This window comes from Erigeron canadensis, chromosome 7 (assembly GCF_010389155.1).
Source record: "Erigeron canadensis isolate Cc75 chromosome 7, C_canadensis_v1, whole genome shotgun sequence".
Classification (NCBI taxonomy): Eukaryota; Viridiplantae; Streptophyta; class Magnoliopsida; order Asterales; family Asteraceae; genus Erigeron; species Erigeron canadensis.
Genome location: NC_057767.1, coordinates 25,387,786 through 25,414,152, shown reverse-complemented (window position 1 = coordinate 25,414,152; position 26,367 = coordinate 25,387,786). Strand labels below are relative to the sequence as shown.

The 26,367-nt window shown below is 32.5% G+C and overlaps 1 protein-coding gene across 1 annotated transcript; it reads right to left on the bottom strand.

Moving 5' to 3' along the window:
• Positions 1–2,821: 2,821 nt before the first annotated feature.
• On the bottom strand, positions 2,822–8,969 carry LOC122606931 (UDP-N-acetylglucosamine--dolichyl-phosphate N-acetylglucosaminephosphotransferase-like). The gene is made up of 11 exons (XM_043779826.1): positions 8,415–8,969; positions 6,990–7,077; positions 6,808–6,899; positions 6,609–6,727; positions 6,402–6,517; positions 6,168–6,295; positions 5,625–5,711; positions 5,190–5,250; positions 5,064–5,104; positions 4,745–4,865; positions 2,822–4,076 (listed from the first exon to the last, which is right to left on the bottom strand). The coding sequence occupies exons 1-11, from the start codon at positions 8,759–8,761 to the stop codon at positions 4,017–4,019; spliced, it is 1,260 nt and encodes a 419-aa protein (XP_043635761.1). The 5' UTR covers positions 8,762–8,969; the 3' UTR covers positions 2,822–4,016.
• Between the last annotated feature and the right edge of the window lie 17,398 nt (positions 8,970–26,367).

The following is a 26,367-nucleotide window of genomic DNA, read 5'->3' as shown; positions in this document are numbered from 1 at the left end:
TTCAGGTGTAACATAAGTTTGTCTCCCTTCCATCTTCCATGTCGAACACGTTATTTTATGCTAAATGACATTTAAGTTCCTAAGGTAACATTTATAGGTACAATACCAATGTAATTAGGGTTGGCATAACAGATTAACAGGTCATACCAAACTTGTTAAGATACGAACCTGTTAAGGTGAAATACGAACACAACTTGTTAACTAATTGTGTCATTTTTTTCACACATGAACACGACACGAAAATTAACAGGTGCACATGTTAAGACCTGTTAAGAATTATGTTAACATATATTTTATAGAATTCTTGACTAATATTATAAAAAAAATTCACGATACAAAAATTCTTACAAATCTTAATTATTATATGACAATAATAATCCTTACATTACAAAAGTACTTCGACATTTACCTTATAAAGTTCATATATCAAATCATAATATCAATTCTTAGTATTTTATATATATATGTAATCTTAACAGGTCCTAATAGGTCCAGATCTGTTAAGACACGAAGATTAACAGGTCTTAACATGCTCGGACCTGTTAAGACACGAAATTTGTTAAGGTCAAACACGAAACCTGTTAAGAGCAGGTTGTGTTGTGTCGTGTTAACAGGTTCAGTGTCAAAATTGTTAGCATTAAATGTAATGTTTCCGATAGGGTCAAGAAATATACATCATTATTGTTTTTTTTATAGGTGATTATCGTTGTGTGTTTTGGGCAACTTTCTATTGCGGTTAACTGTTGAGTTCATCATTTTGCTTTAGATTTGAAGAGTAAAGGAGGAATTTGTATACTTACAATCTATGTAGAACCGAAACGGATACGGAAAAAAGGCACGGGAACGATACGGGAACGAGGAACGGTGAAACTAAAAGATTTAGGATACGAGTACGGCAAAGATACGACAATAAAAAAATATAAAAAATTGATTTTATATAAAGACTTGAGAGATTATGTATAATTATATTTGTATAATTTTATAACATATGTTTGATGGTGACTGGTGATCACAAATTAAATTTTACTACTCAATTTTGGAATAGCTAAAGCCTGATGGTAATCTCAATTGAATAATGTAGTTGGTTTGTGTTTGGGGTATGCATAATCGCAAGATAGTAGTCGTTTTTGGAATAAAAAAGCTCATTGAAACCCTAATATTAATAAGATATGGTATGGAAGCTTCACAGAAACGTTTCAGAATATATGGAAACTTCAATGAAACGTTTCGTACGCGTTTCATACGAGTTTCCGTTCCTATAGAGTTTCCGAAACTGACACGCCTACCTATTTGGAGTTTCAATGCATTAATTAGCGATTTTGAGTTCATGTTAGGGAAGTTTCTTATAGAAGTATCGAGTATTAGTTGATATCATCAACATAACTTACAATGTGCATGTTGGTATTGTTAGTATATGATCACGTAAAATGAACGTATGTCCAGAAATGATTTAAGCCTACGGGCTCACACGTCTCGACACAAATGTAATTATAATTAATTAATATAATTAGTGTAATTTATTAATTAATTAGATCTTGAAATGTACTAACGACCGTTAGTTGATGTTAAAAGTTGACGGTACATAACTAATGGAGTAGGGCTATCTTTGTATTTTGGAATTAAAGGAAGATTCTAGAAAACCCTATAAGGTTGGACGACCACAATGAGGGGTTTTTAGAAAACCCTAAACTTGTTTTTCAAGTTAACATTTGGCTATAAATACAAAGCTAAACCTAAGGTTTTATATACAATTAAATCTTAAGGTTTTTTATAGTTCACTTCTCTTTTTCCCCTCTCCTTGGCTTCGGCTAAAATCTCCAAAACAAAGGGTTTCGGGTTTTGGTTGGTTTGACTTTAAGGGGTAGTAACAAAGGTTGTTCGGTTCGTGATTAAGTGCTAGCACACATACATTCTAGTAATCGTAGAGAGGTTTTACTTTAAACCTTTCATAAAGTTTCTTACTTTATCTCCTTCAAATTAAAGGTACATGCTTTCTCTATTGGTTAATTAATTAACTACATAGATTTATTCTCCGCTGCGTGCTTTGTAATTTAATTTGATAATTTGTTATATAATCCAACAGTGGTATCACGAGCCTACTATGTATATTTCTTGATTACCAATTAAATCAAAACTTGAAGGGGGGTTTAATTTCTTGATTTTTATAATTTTCGAATATATATATATATATATATATATTTAAATTGATTTTGTAATTTAATTACATTATTTAAATAAGAAACAAATAATATTTATATTATTTAACTATATATGGTTCGAAAATTCCAGAAAAAAAAAATATTGTTTTTAGGGTTCCTAATCCAAGTTTTGATTAATTACATGTTTATGTGATAAATTGTGTGTATATATTGTATACCTTTAATTATTTAATTGTTAAAAAAAAAAAATCATGAATTTTTCATGCAAATTATTCATGATTATTACTTAGATATATTAATATGAAATCTTAATCATTAGGGTTAATTATGCTAGATAATTGAATAACTAATTGTGTGACAATGTGATTAAGTTTTGTGAAATTTTTTGTTTGACACCAATTCACTAAAACGATCATAACTAATCAACCGTAATGAGTTGGAAGTCGAATTTTTTACAGTTGGAAGTCGAATTTTCATGGTTTCTCAAATTTATTTTTTTTGTCAAAACTAAGCACATAATATCAGAGCAAACACAAGAAGTTGATTTGTCAGTATAAATGCTCTAATGAAGAAAAGGAGAAAGTTAACCAGTGGAAGTCGTAATTGGTACTATAAAATAAATCACAAACTCATAACAATATGCTATGCAATAAGCCGATAACTGAGATACAACACCAACAATGATACATTAATAATGAAAGAAAAGGTTTAATACAATACTAGTGATAAGAACAATCTGCTAATACAAATATATATATATATATATGAATATGATGAGAGGATATGGTATGCAGACTCTCATCGGAAGACCTGAGATCCGATGTGAACAATCAGTCGAAGGAGCGGAGCTTAGAGCTTGGAAGTGTTGTCTTTTCACCAGCTTCAATTCGTATGAACATCAGGGGAAATTATATATCAGGTCCTTGCTTCTAACGGTAATAAGGAGAGAGAGCTGCTAACGGGTGTTATATCCAACATTAAATATGGTCTCTCATCTTTAGGGAGCATACACTTCAACCCTTCAGCGAATGACTTACTATCAATAAACCCAAAACTAAGATTGAGAAAAATAAACATACTTCTCAACCCCCACCCCAATGTTAGCAACAGACACTTGATGTTAAAAAGTTAACCCAAAAAGGCTCTCAAATGAAATAGGAGGTTAAAGACAATAACACCCCTTGACCCAATCAAACAAGAAACGGGTCAAACAAGTAGGGAAACAGGAAGACTATGACAGTCAAGAAGCGAGATCTAAAAAAAGAACGGTTACTTAATCACGCCGAAGGTCTTTCACCCCAAACGCACTAACATGGGCTAAAACCAGAAAACGGTAACTCTTACAAAGAATCAGAATGCCTTTTAACAACAGAGACAAGGATAGGACGCTGAAGGTGAGAACATAAGCAAAAAATACCAAGATTAAAAATTTAGTGATGAAAGTAAAAAAATTGAAAAGTCATCAAAAGTAGAAGAAGGGAAAAAAATTGAAAGATCGGGGATCAAGCACTTTGAATTTAGTGATGAAAGTAAAAAAATTGAAAAGTCATCAAACGTAAACACATAGGAAGTTGCAAATTTTGTTCGCCTTGATTGACGCTATATAGAAGAAGGGAAAAAAACACTATATAGCAAACAAAGTTGATCAAAGTACATGCGGGGTTCTCCACTAATTGAGCAAACACCCAATCCATTAAGTTCTGGCCTTTGACTGCTGTTAGTATAAAGTAGCTGCAAAAATCAACGATTCTGGCCTTTGATTGCTGTTAAGTTCCCTACTCTGGTAAAATGATACAACACCTCTGTTTTCACTTAACACTATTTTGATCAAAAGGTCATGTTCTAAGTTACTATGCCTCATTTGTACCATCCAGTGAGAATCCACCTCAGGAAGAAACAGAAGCAGCAACCAAGGGCCTGCCACAAGCAAGTTGCTGAGTAAGAGGATATAGATATACAACCAATCTTTGCAATTGGTACTGAATTTGAAATTGAAAAGTAGCTTTGTAGTTTCATCTAGGCTGAGACACTCGAAACTTTAAATAGAAGTCTACCAAAATGGAACATGTTGATCAATTAAGAGGTGGGAGAGGAGGCATAATAGGTCAAATGGGTTTGGGTCAAAGCCCCAATCTTTTGTAATATATGGAACCGGTCGGTTCGGCTCAAAGCCCTTAAATGCTTTTTTCAAAGTAGTGTTCTATAAAAACCAATTGATATGTCACCATAATTACAAAAGTCATCTTATGTTAAATATCTTTTCTATAAATTGAGTAAAGGTTTTGGCTCTAAAGCCATAAAGATGCACTTTGTGCGATTTTCAACTGGTTTCACGAGTTTCGTTTTAGCTACAAAATTTCATTCGCCAGTCAGAGATAAAACATGACCCATAAATACATAATCGGCTCATACACAGGCAAGGATCATATTTTCACCTCTAGTAAGATGGGTCCCTTGCAATAAGTATTAGGATGAAACTTTTTTTAAAAAAATTGACTTCATCTTTTGATGGGAGTGAGATTCAAGAATTTTATACCAGGATGTCTTAGCTAAGGAATAAATATACAGAAGGAAAAAGGGTTGACCTGGAGAACCAACAGTACAATGCATAGAGACTTTTCAGACATCCGGCCAAATATTCTCAAGGAAACATTCACAAGTGTCCCATCCTTTGTCCCGGTTAGCAGTCCTGTCTGAGGGTCGAACCTGGTAGTAAACAGGACAAAACAGTAAAGTGTAAGCACCTCCACAGTGGTCCGAACGCCCCTTGTTTAATATGTTTCCATTTTCACTGATGTATTTCAGTTTAACCATTTAACCCATTAGGGAGAAATTATAATCCGAATCGACCCATAAACAAGTCAAATTAGCCACTCTTAGAAAGAAAAAACACATTACTCTTACCTTGGCAGCCGATGGCGTGGACAGGGGATAATACCTGCAAGCTGTAGACATGGGATATTCTTAGTTTTTTAATATAACATTAACTCAACTATATGAAGATGGGAAGAGTAAATAAGAAGATCAGACCTGAGGAAGTGACAATAGGAAGTTTATAATCTGAGGAAGGAAGAATATTAAGAGTGTCTCACTGTCAGGAAAAAACAAACAAAAAACATATTACTTAATAATGAAAGAAAAGCATTCATCATGATATCTAGAATATATGGGTACTTATTTCCAAAAACATAATCATCTCCAAGGTGGCCTGGCGCCTAGCAGTAACGCATCCTGAAGGTCTCAGTAGAGACCCAAGTTCAAACCTTACCAGGTGATATTGGAATGGTAGAGAAGAAATCTAGGAAACGGCCACAAGAATACCAGTTAGGAGGCATACAATAGAGCCAAAGGCTCGACTTTCAGCCTGAATAGGCATCCTTTGCCATTTTTATTTCCAAAAACATACCAATGTATATTAATATACACTCTTACGTGTATTAAGTAAAGATAAGTATGTACACGCACCTATAGTGGCCTAATATGCCAACAACTGCCATCGTCATTCCAGCAAAGTATGTATAGGTGTCACCAACAAAAACAGAAGACGGGTACCTACAATACCAAGTGTGACATTTAGACCCTTTGATGCAGAAAATAGCAGTGGGAAGACGAGCAGATTGGGTTGTAGGCTACTTGGGCTACAGTAAAACCAGGTTCAGCTTGAAATAGGTCTCTTGGATGGGCTGAATAAACGCCGGCCATGCTGACTGGTAGCATTTTTTTGCCCTTTTTGTAGAGTTTTTTTTCCAATAGATAATTAAGATGTTGTGATTAAAAACAATACCGTCTCTGATAAGTGTTCGAAATAAAAAACGATTTAGAAGAGTATAGATTAAAAAAAGGCTTTCAGCTTCAACTAGTTTGACCCATTTAACCTGTGTGTCTTTTGGCTAACTTTTTTTAACTTGGCCCATTTGAGAAGAAAAAAACACAGCAGGGTTATAAATAGCACCCTTACAGAAAACCAAACTCACACTAAAGACCCAGCAATATCAACAATATCAGTACCAGTTGTAAGAAAGCAATGCCAATGAAGTTGCAAGCAATGGTTGGACAAGGTATATGGAAAATGCATGGGCCTGTTTAGTTTCAGGATTGGGAGACACTCCAATTTGCATGATATTGTGAATTAAAATCTGCAAGTTACTATTATAAGTCAGATTAATTATATATTTTCAGCTTTTCATATTGACATGTGAAATGGATCTAAATTTAGTTGTTCTTTTTTAATATAAAGCTTACTGCAAATGCTATAACAACAGTCTGTCCAACTTCAAGACCGTTTATGCCAGCATGAATGTTGATCGAGTTTGTGCAAAAGACTGCCATGAGCCCCATATATAGCTTATAGATCCATCCTGTGTAGTATAAACCAGGTAGGAAATGAAGTAATCAAGCAACTCACAGCTCGAGACAGATATCATAATCAAGCAACTATTTCATGATTACCTAGATCCAAAATTTCCGTTCCAACATACTCAACAAGGGGCTTTGGTATCATAATCGTTGTATGGCCAGCATAGGCCATCAAAAGAGGGAGAGCAGCAATTGATGGCAATACTAGTTTCCTGCCTTCACAATTAAAATTTAAGCTACTATATATCTCGTAGCACACAACTAAGTGAATTTTAAGAAGTAGAAAACTCACACTCGCCAAGGAATATCCAGGACATCATCCACAAACCCAAGCAAAATCATAAAGCAGACAGATGCTAAAGCTGCATTATACTCGACAAGCCACTGCAAGCATATATGGATTATATAAGAACATATTTACCATTAACAAAATTAGATGAAGATACAAACAAAAAAGATGGTGCCACAACATACCATTGAATCTGATGTAAAATTGAAATACTGAAATAGTATCGCCACAACCAAGAAAACAATCCCAACAACAATACCAAGTGACTCGGGCCTGCAATGAAGATAGTAATGTCTAGATTAGCAAAACCAGATGTATGGTCACTAGCTCATACTTATATTTAGGTCTAATCAGCCTTATAGTTATTGTTATACATAGGTCATACAACGATGGGACCATATAACGGATGAAACTGGGCAAACAGTATAATGATAGGGAGTTTTTAAAATACAGGCATGAATCAGAAATTTAGTTACTCTCAGCTGATGTTGTCGTAGTTTGATCTGGTATTCAATCTGGATTCTTCGCCAGTGTAATTTATCTTAAATCCTCACAAGATGGATAGTGCACACTTTAGGATTTCCTTGTCTGTTGTCGCCAACAAATTATGTGGCAAGAATGTGATTGGTAACAATTAGAAACTAGGATTTGGATATGTGAAGGGAAAAATTGCATATAGGGCTAATTTACTAATGTCAAAATTCTAATTGCGTAATCTAGTTCTCCCATTAGAGGGTAACAAACTTTAAAATGGGTAAACAACTCTCCACCCCTAAATGTATCTACATTTGTGTTCAAAACTACAAGAAAAAACTAGTTAGCGTTGATGGGGTGGGTGGGTAGGCTTATATTTTGTGAGTCTTATAAACCGTACGATTCATCATGTACGAAGAATGTACCCGTAGGATAACCATACATACACTTGGAAAAATGAAACCACAATAAGCATTAAATTGATGGCCTTTCATCTTCCAAAAGTCTTTTCTTCGACAACCCTATCCATCCAACACTAAACCACCTTAGGGTTTCTTATCACATCTAGCGTGTCCCTGAGCATAAAACTCTAGATGATACGTAGACATTTCCAAATTACAATCTTTCTTTTCCCTATGTAGATGGGGGATTCTACACATTACATCACTCACATTGTTCCGAAAATATATAACCTTTACCTTTTAAAATTACTGTCACTTAATTCTCTAATCAATAAAGTATTCAAAAACAATCTCACTCTATAGATATAACCACAATACCACATATACAAACAAATTTTAATAAGTAAGAATTTTTTTATATATATATATATGGGAAAGATAATTTGCCAACTAAAAAAAGTCCAAAACCATAAATATATACGAGCATGGTACCCGCGCAATGCGGCGGCGAGTCGGCAATGACGGTGATGGCGGCATCTATTGGTATTTTATTTAAAGGGGTTAGTAGAGATATTTTATAATATAATTGTGTAATTTAATATTAACAGTTAACGGTGATTTAATTCATTAAGGGTATTTTGGTCAATCCGCATGTCCCATTTATGTAAACTTTCAACATATGAGTTATAATTTTTATATAGAAGTATAGATATAGATAAATAGAGGGGGACTTACACTTTAATGAGACCTTGGGGAGTGCCTTTCTTGTTAATATCAAAACCATAAAGATTCCTTCTAATAACATATCTAGAAGCTACTGGAATCATAATTAGGGTTACTATAAATCCTCCAAAACTTAATCCAGCGTTAATTACAATCGATCTCTTAAACTCCCCTTGGATTTCATAATGATAAAATATCAAGTATAGATACGGAACAAATATAATCAAAGAAAACAATATTATTTTTGATGCTCTGATTTTAGATGATGATTCAGCTGATTTTGGATCAGATTCAGTGCTTTTTGAACTAGTAGTAGCAGGAGGAGAAGAAGAAGAAGGGCCTCTTTTGCGAGCTGCCATGGCGCCGGATTTGCAGTTGAGGGTGGTGGCGGCGGTGGATGAAGGCTTTGTTTTGAGAGAGGTAATGACGGAGGAATTGGTGGGGTGGTTCCTAATGACAGTTCACCAACTTCTTCCCATAGGTTTTCTAGCTTTGTTGTTGTTGATGAGTTCATTAATGGAGGGGTTTTTTTTGTTTTTTTGTTTTTTTAACTAATGAAGGATTGTTTAATGGTATTGGCTTTGACTTTTGAGGGTGGAAGAAGCAAATTTAAAACATGTTTATGTACTTGTACCTAGTACACATCCTAAGGTGAGTCGGTCTGATTATCCTTAGAGTGTTTGGTAAGAGTGAATCAAAAAGAATGGAAATGTAACACTGTATTCTTAAGTTTTTATTAAAAGAAAAGAAAGGAGAAGATTGGATAGAGGAAGAAAGGATAGAAATTTACATAAAAAAAGGCATTCTCGAGTTGAAAGAAAAGAAAAGAAAGTTGATAGTTAAATGTATTCTTGAGTTAAAAGGGAAGGAAAAGAAAGGATAAAAAAATACAATTTTACATTTATAACCTTGTAGTAGTTAAAACCTTTATATAAGTTTGAGGGGTATAATAATAATTTGACCACTTTTTCTTCCAAATCTTACCAAAAGTGGCAAGAAAGTTTTAGGATCAAATCATCCTATTTTTTCCTTTCTTTCCCTTCCCTTTCTTTTAAAACAAAAACTCAATAATACAAAAACTAAAAATTTCTTACCTTTTCTTTTCTTATCTCTTCAAAATAAAACTCAAGAATGCACTCTAATAGAGAATGAATATAGTGGGAAAGAGAATGAGTATTTAAAAAGAGAATCCATTCCGTCGTTTGGTACAAGCAGAAAATTAATATATAAAAAATACTAAATTTTAAATAATAATCAAATTTAATACATATAACATCACTAAAACAAAAAAAAAATTAAAAATTTTCATTCCCTATTCTCGATTCTCTTTCCCATTATCCATTACAACCAAACATGAGAAGTGTTTCTTATTTCATTTCCATCATTTCCATTCCATTGTACCAAACACCCTAACGTAAAAAGTAGATTTTTCATTAGGTTCAGCTAACTATTTGAATAAAGAAAACCTGGTCCGTACCCATCTTTGGTTGGACCACGTTCATTCGAGTTACAAGACTCGTTTACTACTTGAATATGAAAAACATTTCGCTTATTATGGATAACTAGTATGAGTTAATCAATTTGCATTGTTTTACCTCAGTTTTATTTTTTCCGGTTAGAAAGAAACAATAATTAAGGCCGCCCAACTCCATGGCTCCATTGCCCATTATGACCCGTTCGAGACATAAAGCTATTTGTATTCAGCCCAAATTAACCCGGGTAACAACTACAAAGGATCCAGTGCGATTCACAAAATCAGAAAAAGACCCAAAATCTCCCAATATTTGGGATTTGGGTCGATATTGTCGGCTATAGTCGATATTTATAGTTAGAGGGAGAAAATTCATGCATTTCTGAATCACATTTGTTGTGAAATAGTTTTTTTATCCCCGGGCGTTGCCCCAGGAAACATTACGTGAAATTTACACATGTCGTTATCGTCTGAATCACCTCTGTTTGTTGCTGCATCTGGATCCCTCTGATCTATTTTCTTTGTGCCGACTACAGTAGATGATCCTCCCATCGAATAGCAACCCTTTTTTGCGAATTGATTTTTTTCCAAAAAAAAGATCGATATATGGATTGAACGACTAGAAACCCTTGATTAACCCTTGCGAGAAGATGACTATGGATTGAACTATTGATAGCTTTGATTAATATATGGAGATACTAGTTTCCATCTTTGCCTCTATATTATTGTTTCCTTATAAAATAAGGATACTACGAGTAGTTTCTAAAATGTTAATATACACCTATCGCATAACTAGTTTACATACAAAGTGTGTATGTTTTTGTTTTTATTTTCTAGCATGACCAAAAACAAAAAAGAAAACAAGAATAGCTGGTTAGTGGTTCGAACCCGGTCTGGTGATCAAGGATGCGATAACACGACCCGTACGTGTATAAAAAGGAAAATTCCCGAAACCATAAGGAACTGAGATTTGATTCCTCATCTCCAAACTAACATCCTCTCCCCATAACTCCATCCTATATGACCACTTGATCTAAAACTAAATGGTTTGTGTCTATGTCTTTTATTTACTTATTTTGTGTTTTAATATTTATTCAAAGAGAAATGTTTTTATTCAAAGTGTTTTTGTGTTTTTATTTAATATGTTGTTATTATTAACGAAATTTTTTTTTATTATTATAAGATGTGTTTTAATTTGATATAATGTAGATTTTAATGATAACAATAATATCATAAACAAACTAGATTTTAGACCCGTGTCAAATACACGGGTTTACATCATGGAGCTCTGATTTGTCCAACATTTCGTATCCTGGTATTGACTTTTACGGATTTTTAAGGCCTAGTGTTTTTCATGCAAGTCAAGTATACAATTAAGTAGAAGCTGACCTGTGTTTCTTTGCAAAGAATTGAGATTATGTTTTTCGGTTGTGACGACATCATTATGTTGGCCTTTTTTCTGATGTTGTGCTATAAGGTCCTTAGATGGATGGCCACGTCTACTGCATTCTATATTGCAAACATGTGGTACTGATTATTTAATTGTATATTAACGAACGAAGCTAAATTGAGATGATCATACTTGAAATGTCGTTTGTTGCTTAATTGGTAAGTGATTGGGACTTCATATAATGACGATTCGTTGCCTAAGTTTGCTTCCATGACATCTGTTATGTGTAAATGTCTGTTTCTTTTTTTGGGTGTATGTTTTTCATGAATCTATACCGTGAGAAAACCAACGTGGATTTTAATGACATTATTTTTTAAGTTCTAACAGCAAGGACCAGATTGGAATGTATCGTTGTTGTCAAATAAGTAAACTTGCAATTCGTGAAGAGTAACTAAAGAGCAGGATTCTTACATCCCTATGAAAAGCTACAAGGCACATAACACTTTCGAAAGAGTAAGAGAAAGCATAAAGTAATTTGATCGAATAAAGTTCTATACGGTTTTAACATTAAATTTTATCCTACTCTAACTTCAATTGGTAGTTATAAATCATCTAGGATTACTTAAATTTGTTTTTATTATATAAGATTGAAGATTGATACCCCGTAAGCATGTTTAAGATATACATTGACCAATTGGGTAGATATTCCTAAATTGTATAACCGTAAATTGTAAAATAGAACTTTTATTGTAAGTTAGAATTTTTTTTATTATAATTATGACATTATCAATATTCTATATATATATATATAGTCATTGATAATTTGATAAGTTTTAATTATAAATAACTTAAATAAATTATAATTATAGTTAGATCAATACTAACGGTAAACAAAGTTGGTTTTTTATTTATTAAAAAGATATATATATATATATATATAGGGGTGGGTTATTTGTAGTACATGTACTTTTTATAGTACATGTGTAACATGTGTAAATGTGTAACTTAACTTACACACTTCTTCTTCCTTCCAACTCCGACCACCACCATGATACTCCGGCGACGGCGACCATCTCCGGCGAGAATCAGGTTCATTTTCGGGTGTTTACGGTACGGGCCAGAGGCCCTTATCCGTTCTAAACTTAACCGTCAAGGGATGCATATGGGAATCGTATGTATTTGATGGACGGCAATCCAAGAGATGGTGGCGGTGTGCTACGGTACGGGCTCCGCCCTTACTACCGATGCTGGCGCCGTCACTGGATGGTCGGAGATGATGGTGGCTGGTGGTGGTTGTCTCGCGAAGGAAAAAACCTAGAAATTTTAAACGCTAAAATGCTAAAAAAAAGTTGTACTTACACATGTGTAAGTTAGTTACACATATGTAAGTCTCGCCGGAGATGGTCGCCGTTGCCAGAGGATCATGGTGGTGGTCGGAGATAATCATGGTAGTGGTGGTGATGGTCGGAGATAGAAGAAAGAAGAAAGAAGAAGTGTGTAAGTTAAGTTACACATGTACTATAAAAAGTACATGTACTACAAATAACTTTCCTCTGTGTATATATATATATATATATATTATGTATTTATATAGTTGGATATTTGGTATAAACATGAGCTTTATATTTTATGTATTTTATTTCAATAAAATTGTTATTTTAAGAAAATGGACTAAAAGTGTAAATTGATGATGAAAAGCAAAAAATTGTAAATTATATTATGACATGAGCTAATTTAGTTAATTTAGAGAAATTAAGAGTTATGATTGGTTAATTGAGGTTAGGTAAATTGTCTTTTACATTCCAAGACTTAATTCTAACTAGAGCGGTAGGTTACATTTTTGTGGCTTCATTGCCTTGTATTGAAGAAATTTATAAAATATAAAAATTAAATCGTTTTCGGAATCAGTGAATCACATAAAAATAAATGATATAACTGAAATTAGAAAAGTGCTACATTTACCCCTTTGTTTTCTACCAATTTCCATGGAAGATAATACAACAACAACAACAACAACAACTGTACCCAATCTCTGAGCGGGGTATGGGGAGGTGAACTGTAGACAGTCTTATCTCTACCCAAAGGTAGAGAGACTGCTTTCATAACGACCTCCAGCCAAGAAGATGTAAAAGCCGTAAAAGAGTAAAGTGTTTATACATGTCTGTCAAGAACATGATAAGACGATATACTTGTCAGCTGGGTCCGCTGGGTATGGCTACCTAAGAGTAGGAAAGGGTGGCAAACGTACGGCCTAACAATACCTTAGCACAGTACATAAACTCTAACCACCATAGTACCAATTTCCATGGAAGATGTGTTCGTTAAATAGTCCAACTTCACAAAATCATCTTTTGTGAAATTTTACCTGTTTTTCTGTTAACATCCATTTAATCTGTCTTTCAAGCTTGATATTGTCGGCAATGAAATTTACCATCTCATTGTCTTTTTGCAATTCTTTACGAATAACATCTTCGGAATGGATTCCAATCCACTTCAAATCTTTAACCACCACTCTTTCATGACGGAATGACTTTCGCACTGATACATGTTTATAAATTGACATGATGTGGATTTCATGCGGATTCTCGTCCATTCGTGCAACTATAGGCAGCTTAGAATAGATTATTGATGTATGTGCAAACACCCTAGAAATAACATCCGACATACCCTTCCCAGTCACCAAAACACGTCTCTATTGAAAGTAATTAATACAAGCTGTTATGGATTTTTTGAAAAATTCTTTTTCCAATTAAAATAAAGGGAGCACTACTACAACTTTCAAATTCCAAACCTGGCTTTCATGCGTAATACATGTGATTTCATCAATATAAACTTTCTGTCAACTATAAAAGTCCTTTTTGGTAATTAATAATACTGAAATAATATCAAACAAATATGCATATATAAATGTATAATACCCTTGTCGATGCATATTAAATGGTTGGTTTCAAATAATCCAAACATCGATATTTTCTCGGTAATTAAGACGATCATACATTATTAATTGCATATTTGCTTGATATTAATAACGAGTATTGTCACCAAAAAGACTCGTTAACAAGAAGTGCGCGCGTAATTCATAAACGCAGATCTTTTTTGGAACACCTAAGCAATGTATCAACTTTTAGATAACCTATGTTTGAATTTGGATGTACACGTACGGTACGTGCATCTTAATATTGTTGTTCCCTCATAAGGGCTGGCGTATGGTCATTAATTTGTCGTTTAATTAATGTCGATGGAAAGAAAGTTTATATCAATAAAATCGCACATATTCGAGGTTGTTAGAGTTTGTAAGTTTTGTTGATGTTGTGCCTTCATCTTAATCATGGAGAAAGAAATAGTTTTCCGAAAGATCCACAACAACTCGTTTTGCTCTCAATAAGGATGTATGTTGGTGACCAGAAAGAGTATGTCAGATATTGTAGGGTGTTCCTCTATAAATTAAGAATTTATTCCAATCTCCTTGCATTTGCACTCATGGACGGGAATTCACATGGATTCCCATCAGGTCTGTTAAAATAAGTAATATAAACTTAGGATTATATAAATTTCTATATCTAACTTAATCTATTGTGTTGTTTTTGTTATATCTTTTAGACTAAAGTTGTCACTTACATTCCTGAGAAGACTAAAGTATAGTTATTCAAGACTTCAAGGTGTGAAATAGAAGACTCAAGACTTGAAGGACTGATTATGCTAAAAATGAAAAGTGCTAGGTTGTATAAAGAAAGAGAACATGATCCATAAATATAAGAATATTAATTCTGCTGCTATGATTCATTATTCTCTCTCGATATATATACATATTCTGTATTCTGTATACATGATTGATTTATCTTAATCAATCAATCAATCATAATATTCTTTGATCATCTTGATCTTTAGTTGTAATACTCTTAATAATAATATTCATAATAAGAAGACACCTAATCGGGCCGACTGGTTCTCAAAATTGTTTGTTAAAGATTGGTAAGATCCTTTGTAATTATCGGCTAATCTTCATATTCGTTCATGGTATCAGAGCCAGGTTCCTTTGATTGGTGGTTATTGATTCAGTATTTTCAGATTTTTGGGCGTATTTCGATTTCGAAACCCAAATTAAAGAAACCCTAATTTTAGGGTTTTCTGATTTCCGATCTTGTTAATTCCGCTGCATATTTTTCAGATCCCGATTGTCCTTCTTAACTAAGTGAATTAAGAAGGAAATTAGGGTTCCTCTACCTTCAACCGAGAGCACTGTATTGTTAATTTCTTTTCTTTATCTTCAATTTTTTTTATTTTTTTATTTTTATTATTTTAATCTCACAAAATCGATTGTGTTAATACTTGACCAGTTTGTTTTTGAGAGACTTGGAATCCTGTCACTGACATTATCGAGAGATAAAAATTATTTTCTAATATATATATATATATATATAGTTTATTTCTGTTCTTATTTGTGTTAATTGAATTCTCTGTTCTTATGTGTGCTGAGATTATTTGTGGATATATCTGGTTAAGTTGTCTACAATTTGTTTCTGTGATTATTTGCTTGATTAAAATTGATATTATTTGCTTCTTATGGCTCCTGAACCTCCTCTTGGCAGTGGTTCTAAGCCTACTGCTATTAGTTCTCTTGATTTTGGTGATCCTTTATATCTTCATTCTACTGATACTAGTGGTGCTTCTATTATGTCTTTCAAGTTAACTGGAACTGAAAATTATAATGTATGGTCATGTGCTATGATGCTTGCTTAGAAACTAAAAATAAAGTAGGTTTCATAGATGGTTCATGTGAGAAAAATAATGATGATCCTGTTCCTGCTAAACAATGGGATAGATGCAACTCTGTGGTTCTTTCTTGGATTTTAGGATCTATTAGTCAAGAATTGTATATGGGAGAGATTTTTTCTAAAATTGCTAGTGAAGTTTGGGAAGATTTAAAAGAAACTTATGACAAGGTAGATGGTTCTGTTATGTTCAATTTACATCATAAGATTAATACATTAAGTCAAAATGGTTCTTCTTTGTCAGAATATTATCACAAGTTAAATACATTTTGGAAACAATTTGATGCTATGGTTAAGTTACCAGTGTGTACTTGTAAAGGTGCTAAAGAATTTAAAACACATCATGATTTAATAAGGTCGATGCAGTTTCTAATGGGTCTTGATGAAACATATATGTCTATTAGGAGTACTATTCTTACTAGAGATCCATTACCTGATGTTAAATCTGCTTATGCTTTATTGTCTAGAGAAGAATCACACATAAATTCTAGTTCTATGAATCATACTAAACATGTGCATTCTGCTTTTGTTTCTAAGTATAATGATCCAAAGAAAAAATTTGTAAGAAATGATAACTTGGTATGTGCTAATCCTGCTTGTGGTTTAAAAGGACATACTATTGATAAGTGCTTTAAAATTGTTGGTTATCCTGATTATTATAAAAAGAAAAATGTCTTTCAAAATCAAAGTAAAGGTTTCTCAAACAACAATGTCTATAATGATAAAACTGGAAATTGGACTGAGAAGACACATGTGGTTTCTGATAATAATACTTGTAATGCTAATACTGGAAATAATACTTCTTCTTCTGGTTTACCTTTCACTAATGAACAAATTGCTAGACTAATGAGTTTTATTGATAGTCAAGAATCAAAGGCAGGTGTGCAGGCACATATGGCAGGTGCTTTTATGTCTTCTACCTATTTTAATTCAAATGTTCAAATTAACTATACACCTAGTAAAAAGGATTGGATTAATGATTCAGGTGCAAACCAGCATATGTGTTGTTGTGATTCTAGACTTATTAACTCAATTGATGTCACCTCTCTTAAGTTAAGAGTTAATCATCCAAATGGTACTTCTGCATTAATAAGAAAAATAGGTGATATAAGATTGACAGATAAAATCACTTTGTTTGATGTCTTGTATATTCCTGATTACTCTGTGAACTTATTTTCTGTGCATAAGGCAAATAAAGATAGTAAGCTGTTTGTAGGATTTACTGAAAATATGTGCTATATTCAGGACTTGAGAACAATGAAAAACTTGGGGACTGGTAGAGTACATGGAGGATTATACTTGCTTGATGTAAGTGTACTATTGTCAGTAACTGTAGTAATTTCTTTGGAATGTGTTACAATGTGTCTTTTGATCTTTGGCATTCTAGACTAGGACATCCTGCAAATGGTGTTTTAAAAGTTTTAAAAGATAAACTGAAACTTGATAACTATATGATTGATACTTGCGATACTTGTCATAAAGCTAAACAAACTAGGGAACCTTTTCCTTTAAGTGATCATAAGACTTTTAATATTGGAGATTTGATACATCTTGATGTTTGGGGCCCTTATAGGAAAACTAGCAAAGAAGGGTTTAAGTATTTTCTAACTGTGGTAGATGACTTTTCAAGAGCTGTGTGGGTTTTCATGTTAAAAAACAAGACAGAGGTTTTTGATAATATACAATTTTTTGTAAACATGATTAAAACTCAATTTGGAAAGACTATAAAAGTCTTTAGGTCTGATAATGGAACAAAATTTGTAAACTTAAAAATGTCAGATTTGTGTAAGTCTCTTGGTATAATACATCAAACTACCTGTGCATATACACCACAACAGAATGGTGTTGCAGAAAGAAAGCATAGACATCTCTTGAATGTTGCTAGGGCTCTTTTGTTTCAGGGAGGGTTACCTTTATACATGTGGCCTGAAACTGTTTTAACTGCTACTTACTTAATAAACAGAACACCTTCTTCAATTTTAAAAGGTAAATCTCCTTATGAGATTGTATTTGGTTTTGAACCAACTTTAGTTCATTTAAGAAACTTTGGTTGTTTATGTTATGCAACTATACTTAATAATGATGACAAGTTTTCAAAAAGGGCTGAAAAATGTGTTCTAATTGGTTATTTTTCTTCAAAAAAAGGATATAAACTTTATAGTCTTGATGATAAAAGTGTGTTATATTCTAGGGATGTAAAGTTTTATGAACATGTTTATCCTTTTAAAACTGAAAATTTTTTGGATGATAATGATGGTCTTAATTTTTTCTTTGACAGGGTTGATAAAGTTGTTGGTTCCACTGGTCCCAATGATGATATCAATCAAAATATATTAGAGGGTGATGGCAGAGCCAACATAGATAATGGTAATACATTTGATATTGCTAATAATATGAGAGGCACAACAACACCTAATGATAACATCAATGAGATGTTAAATAGTGGGGAAAGTGAAATTAATTCTGAGGGAAACTCTATAGGTAATCTTGGGATACCTAATGAGACTATTCCAGTGGACAACATTTTTCAACCAAGGAGATCTAAAAGACAATCTAATTTACCAAGGAATCTTAATGATTATGTTTTAGATGGTAAAATAAAATATGGAATAGACAGAGTGGTAAATTATTCAAATCTTAAACCTGAAATTTATAGTTTTCTTTCTAATATTAACAAACAAAGAGAACCTTCTTCTTATAAAGAAGCTTCTAAAGATCCAAGATGGATTGAGGCTATGAACTTAGAAATGGAAGCCTTATATAGGAATGAGACTTGGGTTGTGACTGATTTACCTCCTGGCAGGGAACCTATTGGTTGTAAATGGGTATATAAAATTAAATATAAATCAACTGGTGAGATTGAAAGGTTTAAAGCTAGGTTAGTAGCAAAAGGGTATAATCCAAAGGAAGGCATTGATTATGAAGAAACTTTTTCTCCTGTTGTTAAAATGGTTACTGTAAGGTGTTTAATTAGTATTGCAATAAACAATAATTGGTCTATGTTTCAACTTGATATAAACAATGCTTTTTTGTATGGTGAGTTAAAAGAAGAAGTATATATGACTTTACCTCCTGGATACTTCTCTAAAGATGATTCTAAGGTCTGCAGACTTGTAAAGTCTCTTTATGGGCTTAAACAAGCTCCAAGGCAATGGAATCATAAGCTTACTAGTTCTTTGATTGAATATGGGTTTATACAAAGTAAGTCTGACTATTCCTTGTTCATTAAAAATGATTCAAAGTTGTTTATTGCATTACTTGTATATGTGGATGACATTGTGGTTACTGGAAATGATCAAACTGAAGTAGAAAAAGTGAAACAATTTTTGAGTTCAAAATTCTTAATTAAGGATTTAGGAAAGTTGAAGTATTTTTTAGGAATAGAAGTGATTGAAACTTCTAAAGGTGTTTGTTTAACACAAAGAAAATATTGTATGGATCTTCTATTTGAATATGGTCTTTTAGGTGCTAAACCTATGAATACTCCTATGGACATGAATTTGGTTATTTTTGATAGAAAAGATGATGTTGATCATTTTCTTGAAAATGTCACATTATATCAAAAGCTTATTGGAAAACTTATATACTTAACTTTAACTAGACCTGATATTAGTTATGTTGTTCACTGTTTAAGTCAATATATGCATAGTCCCAAAGCTTCTCATTTGAAGTTACCCATGAGAGTTCTGAGATATCTCAAGAAGGCACCAGGTAAAGGTATCCATATTGTGAAAGGTCAGTCTTTTTGTCTCAATGCTTATGTAGACTCAGACTGGGGAAAATGTGTTACATCTAGGAGGTCAGTTACAGGTTTCTGTATATTTCTTGGAGATTCTTTAATATCATGGAAAAGTAAAAAGCAAAATACAGTGTCTAGGTCTTCCTCAGAGGCTGAGTATAGGGCCATGGCCACTGTAACCTGTGAAATTGTATGGATTTTGAGTATTCTTGATGACTTAAAAGTTAAAGATTTGCTTCCTGTGAATGTATTCTGTGATAATAAATCTGCTGTGCTTATTGCTACCAATCCTGTTCTACATGAAAGAACAAAGCACATTGAGATAGACATTCACATTGTTAGAGAAAAAGTGTGTTCTGGACTTTTAAACTTGATAAAAATTGATACAGATGAGCAGGCTGCTGACATTTTCACAAAAAGTCTTTGTGTTGCTAAACATGAGTATTTACTTAATAAGCTTAATCTTATTAATCTTTTCCAAGGATAATTTCCCCCCCCCCTAAGTTTACATTAAGGGAGGGTGTTAAAATAAGTAATATAAACTTAGGATTATATAAATTTCTATGTCTAACTTAATCTATTGTGTTGTTTTTGTTATATCTTTTAGACTAAAGTTGTCACTTACATTTCTGAGAAGACTAAAGTATAGTTATTCAAGACTTCAAGGTGTGAAATAGAAGACTCAAGACTTAAAGGACTGATTATGCTAAAGATGAAAAGTGCTAGACTGTATAAAGAAAGAGAACATGATCCATAAATATAAGAATATTAATTCTGCTGCTATGATTCATTATTCTCTCTCTCGATATATATACATTATATATACATATTCTGTATTCTGTATACATGATTGATTTATCTTAATCAATCAATCAATCATAATATTCTTTGATCATCTTGATCTTTAGTTGTAATACTCTTAATAATAATATTCATAATAAGAAGGCACCTAATCGGGCCGACTGGTTCTCAAAATTGTTTGTTAAAGATTGGTAAGATCCTTTGTGATTATTGGCTAATCTTCATATTCGTTCAATTTCCATCTACAAGCATGGATAAGTCATGAAAAAGGAATTCGTCAATAAAAAATGGTTGTTAATTATTTAAAATGGACCGGGATCCATCCCGGTGATGCCAGTCCTAAAGAGATACAAAAAAGACCATGATGTCGTAACTCTCGTAGCCGATGATGTCAAAATGTCCAAACAAAAATAAACCTCGTTTGTGATGTTAAACAAAAAATGAAAATTTATAAATTGAGGATTTTTTTATGAAGTCCAACTATTTAACGAACAATTTTTATACCAATAGGAAAAATCAAATGGGTTTACGTATCTCCTTCTAATTTGAGTTTTATATTGTTTTTTGGGAAAATTCCATAAAAAAACAACCTGGTTACACAAATTTCTTATTAAAGGTAACCTATTTTGTTTTCATCTATTTAAAGGACCCTATTTTCAAAAATTTCCTAATAAAGGATATCTCGTTAGTTTTTGACAAACGACGCCCGTTAAGTGCCACATCACCGATGTCACGTCATAAAATTGCTGATGTGACAGTTGACTTTGAATAACTTATATATATATATAGTGAAAAGTTGTTTTAAGAACCCTTATTTTTGTGAGAACTTTTGAGAACTTTTCATATCAAGCCCAACCGATGATTATTCTTTACTTGAAAATTATTTTTTGATTTTTTTCTGAATAACTTATGTGTAATTTTGAAGTTTATAATTGTGTGGAGGCATGGATTATCATCCGTTATACAATTATGTGGAGATTTGGATTATTGATCACATGTGCACGAATATTGCTATGATTACATGTGATTGACTTGCAAACATGTGACCATAGCAATATTCGTGCACATGTGATCAAGAATCCAAATCTCCACATAATTGTATAACGGATGATAATCCATGCTCCACACAATTATAAACTTCAAAATTACACATAAGTTATTCAGAAAACAATCAGAAAACAATTTTCATGTAAAGAACAATCATCAGTTGGGCTTGATTTGAAAAGTTCTCAAAGGTTCTCGCAAAAAAAATGGTTCTTAAAATAACTTTACCCTATATATATATATATATATATATATATCGGTTTTTATAGATCAAAAACATAATTCTTTTTCTTTTTCTTTCTCCCCGCCTTATTCTTCCTTCTTTTCTATTTCCCCACAAAACCAAGAACCCTAAAATTACCCCTCCAAAGTTCGTTCGATTAAACTGCACGAATATAAGTTAGTCAAAGTCAACTGCCACGTCATCAAATCTGATGACGTGGCATCGATATCGTGACACTCAATGAGCGTCGTCTGCCAAAACTAACGAGATACTCTTTATTAGGAAATTTTTGAAAATAGGGTCCCTTAAATAGTCGAAAACAAAATAAATTACTTTTAATAGGGAACTTGTGTATAGGTATTTTTTTATAGGTTTTTCTATTATTTTTTCCCCATAAATCAGGTATTAATTTATATGTTTTGTATATCTCTTTTATACGATACAATAGACAATAAAGCTACAAAAATGTTAATTTTCGGAGGTAGATTTAGTCGGCCATTCCCTATCGGCTCATCGATGGATCGTCATGGAGCTCATCGAGGATGACCGATGACAACACCGGTCCGTCATGCCTATTTATCATCGGAAGTCGTCAAAATCCGAAGGGGAAGGACGAGAAGGGGATGTGTTTGAGAGTGCAAAAGTTTCTTTCTGTTTCTTGTAACTTTTTCATTATATATATATATATATATATATTTTAAAAAAAGTAGAAATTCTAACATTTTTAAATCTTCCTTAATTTTAAACTACCTTAAAATATTGACACATAGGATTTTATCCTACGTGACATATCATATTTTATTAGAAAAAGATTTTGACATACCTAATTTCCAAATGTTAAATAAATATTATTATTTATTTATTTTAGCTAGTCACGCATCAGGTAAAAAAAATCTACTATGTATCATATACAGGTATATATTATGGAAAAGTGATTATGCAGTTTCTACACACCTAAGTTTTGGTGTAAAATCTATCACATAGTAACTTTTTAATATATATATATATATATGAGATTAGGGTTTATGTAGCTGTTAGACACCCAAATTTGGGTGTAGAATCACTCATATCTTTTTTTTATCCATAAAAAGCATGGGGGGCCAAACATTTATAGATATATTAAAAAAAATAGTATGTGAGGGGTTCTACACCTAAGCTTGGGTGTCTAACAGTCACATACTCCATTTTTTTTCTCTCTACTATATATATATATATATATAGGGGATGGAAATATAAGGCTGTCGGGTATCTAAGCTTAGGTGTGGAACACTCAGATATTGTTTTTTTAATCCATAAAAATCATGGGGGCCCATGCATTTATTCATTAAAGAAGAAATAATAAAATATTAGTATTTAAGAGGTTCCATACTTAAGCTTAGGTGCCGGATAGCCTTATATTCCCTTTTCCCTATATATATACATATATATATCTATATATATCTATATATATATATATGATTGACCCCATATTTTTTATGAATTAAAAAAATCAAAATGTAAGAGTTTTACATTTAAACTAGATGTCTGACAGACACATAGTACCTAACCTCATATATTATACACGGATTTCATATATATGTGTGTATTTTATTTTTTTAGGTGAATGGGTAGGGAATAAGAGAAGAGCAATTTTATTTAAAAATTTTAATTTAGCCCCTCAAGTATGAATGTATTTATAAAATTATTTTGTTAGTTTTGAAAATTGTCCAATTTAACCCTTATTATTTTTAACTTTGTATGTTTGAAATTTTATTACTTTAATGTTTTTAATTTTATTAAAATATTAGTTTTATCTAAATTGTGTTAAAATAAATGTGAAAAGAGAATGATGTGGCAATGTGGATGAGAAGAAATTGAGGATATGATAGAGAGGAAGTAGTTTTTGAGTGTGAAAAGACCTTAGAATATTATTTTTTCAAAGATTTATGATGACTCTTTTTAACCAAATATAAATATATCTAAAAATTGAACAAGTCCATTTATTTTCTTGGGCTTTTGAAGTTTATTAAGAACAAGCGGTAGTGGTTCATATGAGCTTGTATCATCACAATGTAACTCGGAAAGCTTCCTCAAAGTCCCTTATTTGACAACTATTTGCAAGGTCTCATCTTTATTAAAGAAATAAAAAATCATAATACCCTCGTCATGCAGGTAAAAGATACTAGTGTGTGTGTGTGTTTAAAATAGAGTATAGAGTAGGGAAATAAAACGTATCTTAGAAAATTTGATGATATGAACAATTGCAGATCTAATGGTCGCGGATCTAGTACGAACAATCATTGATTATATGACTGCTATAGATTTGAAAATATTATGCCCTCGGTGAAATACTGAGCTCGGGCAGTGGTGAGTACGGGGATTAAGAAGATCAAGAGTGGGTTTGGTTGACATGTGGGTAACTGCCGGTAGTATGGTGATGAAGGTGAAGGATGGCGGCTTAGTCTGGTAGTCGAGTGGTGATGTCACGTGAGATGATGGATTGAAAAAGGTGGTCATAGGTGGTAGGTTGACAGAAAGGTAATGAGAGAAAATTCTTAGAAGGGATGTGTTCATTAATAACCCAAAAGTTTTTCTTATAGCTATAGATTTTGAAGAGATCTATCTAGTGTGATTAAATATAGATGGGAGATGATGACGGCAACAGGAGAACCTTAAAAATAACCAATATCACATAATCAAAAATAAAAAACACGTACAAAATCATATGATAAATCATACATACAAAACTCACAGCAGAGAAAGATAAAAAGTTCTTACAAAAAGGTTGTGGTGGTATAATGAGGTGATGTGTGTTTTCTAGTATTGTGGTATTTAATGGCACTAATTAAGTAGAGATAGTGTGGTGGTAGTTGATAACATTTAATGAGCGACAACGATGTGTCAAAAAGCCCAACAACAACAAAAACTTAAATTATAGAACTTGGATTCAAACTTTCTGCGTCCAATGAAATAAATATAATAACTAGACATTAATTACATTTCACCTACCATAAAGTTGAGTTGTCATTGAGATATGAGTTTTTACTTGCTTTGAACTTAAGAGCCTTTGTAATGGAGATGGTGTGGGAACGTGAAAGGGTATGATGCCCGTGTTGTAGGGTGGTACCATTACAATGTTGGGGTTGTTTCGGTGTCATTTGGTCAACCTTGGAGAATAAGTGTGGTGGTGGTGTTGTTCTATATTTCTTGTTATTTTTAATGTTGTTGAATTCTAACACAACTACTTTAAAGTACACGTGGTTGTGAATACTAAAAGATATGTATGTAGAATTAAAAGTGAATGTAACTTTAGTTGAAAAAGAAGAGTTTTAATTTAAACTTATAAATGAATTTGGATGAGATAAAAGAAAAGCCAAACAAATTAATATTATGTTGTTGGACAACTTAAGTTGAATTTTTTTTTAATTGAAACTGAATGAAATTATTCAGTGGCAATTAAATTTGATCAAGTTTACAACTAAAGTATACATATTTCAGTAGTTCATTTTATTTTTTTAAAAATATTGTAATGTCAATTGTTATTTTAATAAAATTTTTATTTTTAGATTTTTAAACTTGTTATGTTTTTATTAATAAGTTAAATGTGTTATATTTTAATATAAAAATATGGTGTGTTAGGTGGTATGGTGTGATGCTGATGTGGAGATTAGGTGTGGTGGTGTGAACGATTACTAATGCTCTAAGTGAGTGAAAAAGTGCAAGGTAAGTGAGCGATACAACTATATGAATAATTGCTTTGAAGATTAATGGAAATGGTCTAGAGATTTTGATGGGGATGTCAAATTAGGTTAATGAGTGCAACTAAAGTTAATGCTTGCTAATGTTAAATTATCGACAAACAATGACAAGTGGAAGTGGATGAGAAGCAAGAATGGGGAATTCTCTGTTAAGGAGGTTAAAGAATTTCTTACGGGAGACACAGATTATAGTATGGGGAATTGTGCTTGTAAGTGCAACTTGATATGACAACAGCAATGTAGATTTGATTAGTCATTTTGTTATTTCGTTTATATATAATTGTTGGACTTTATTATGGTGAACACTAGTGAATTGATTTAATTGTGTTTTAAACATTGATGTTAATGTGTTTGATGTTAATGCTTTGATGTTAATGTGTTTGATGTTAATCTTTTGATGTTAATCTAGTACGTATGTACATATCATATTGAAGTTAGTTAAGAAGTCCAATGGATTTGATAATTAACTTCAACAAGCCCACACATCCATTGAGGTTAATCAAGTCCTATATAAACAAAACCCTAAACTAGCATACGAGACTTTTGGCGAGAGAGAAAACAGTCGTGTGTGTGTGCGCGTTTGATATTGCTTAGAGACAAAGTGCAATCTTTGCAATTGTTTGAAGGCTTTATTGTATTCGTTAAATTTGTGTTTTCGATAATATTGATTAAACAAATATAATCAAAATTATCTTGAGAGGATTCCGCACTCTCATCATAACCATACAATCTCGTTAACGATCTACACGTTACCGGGACTTTCAGTGCTCAAATGGTCCAATTGGGTG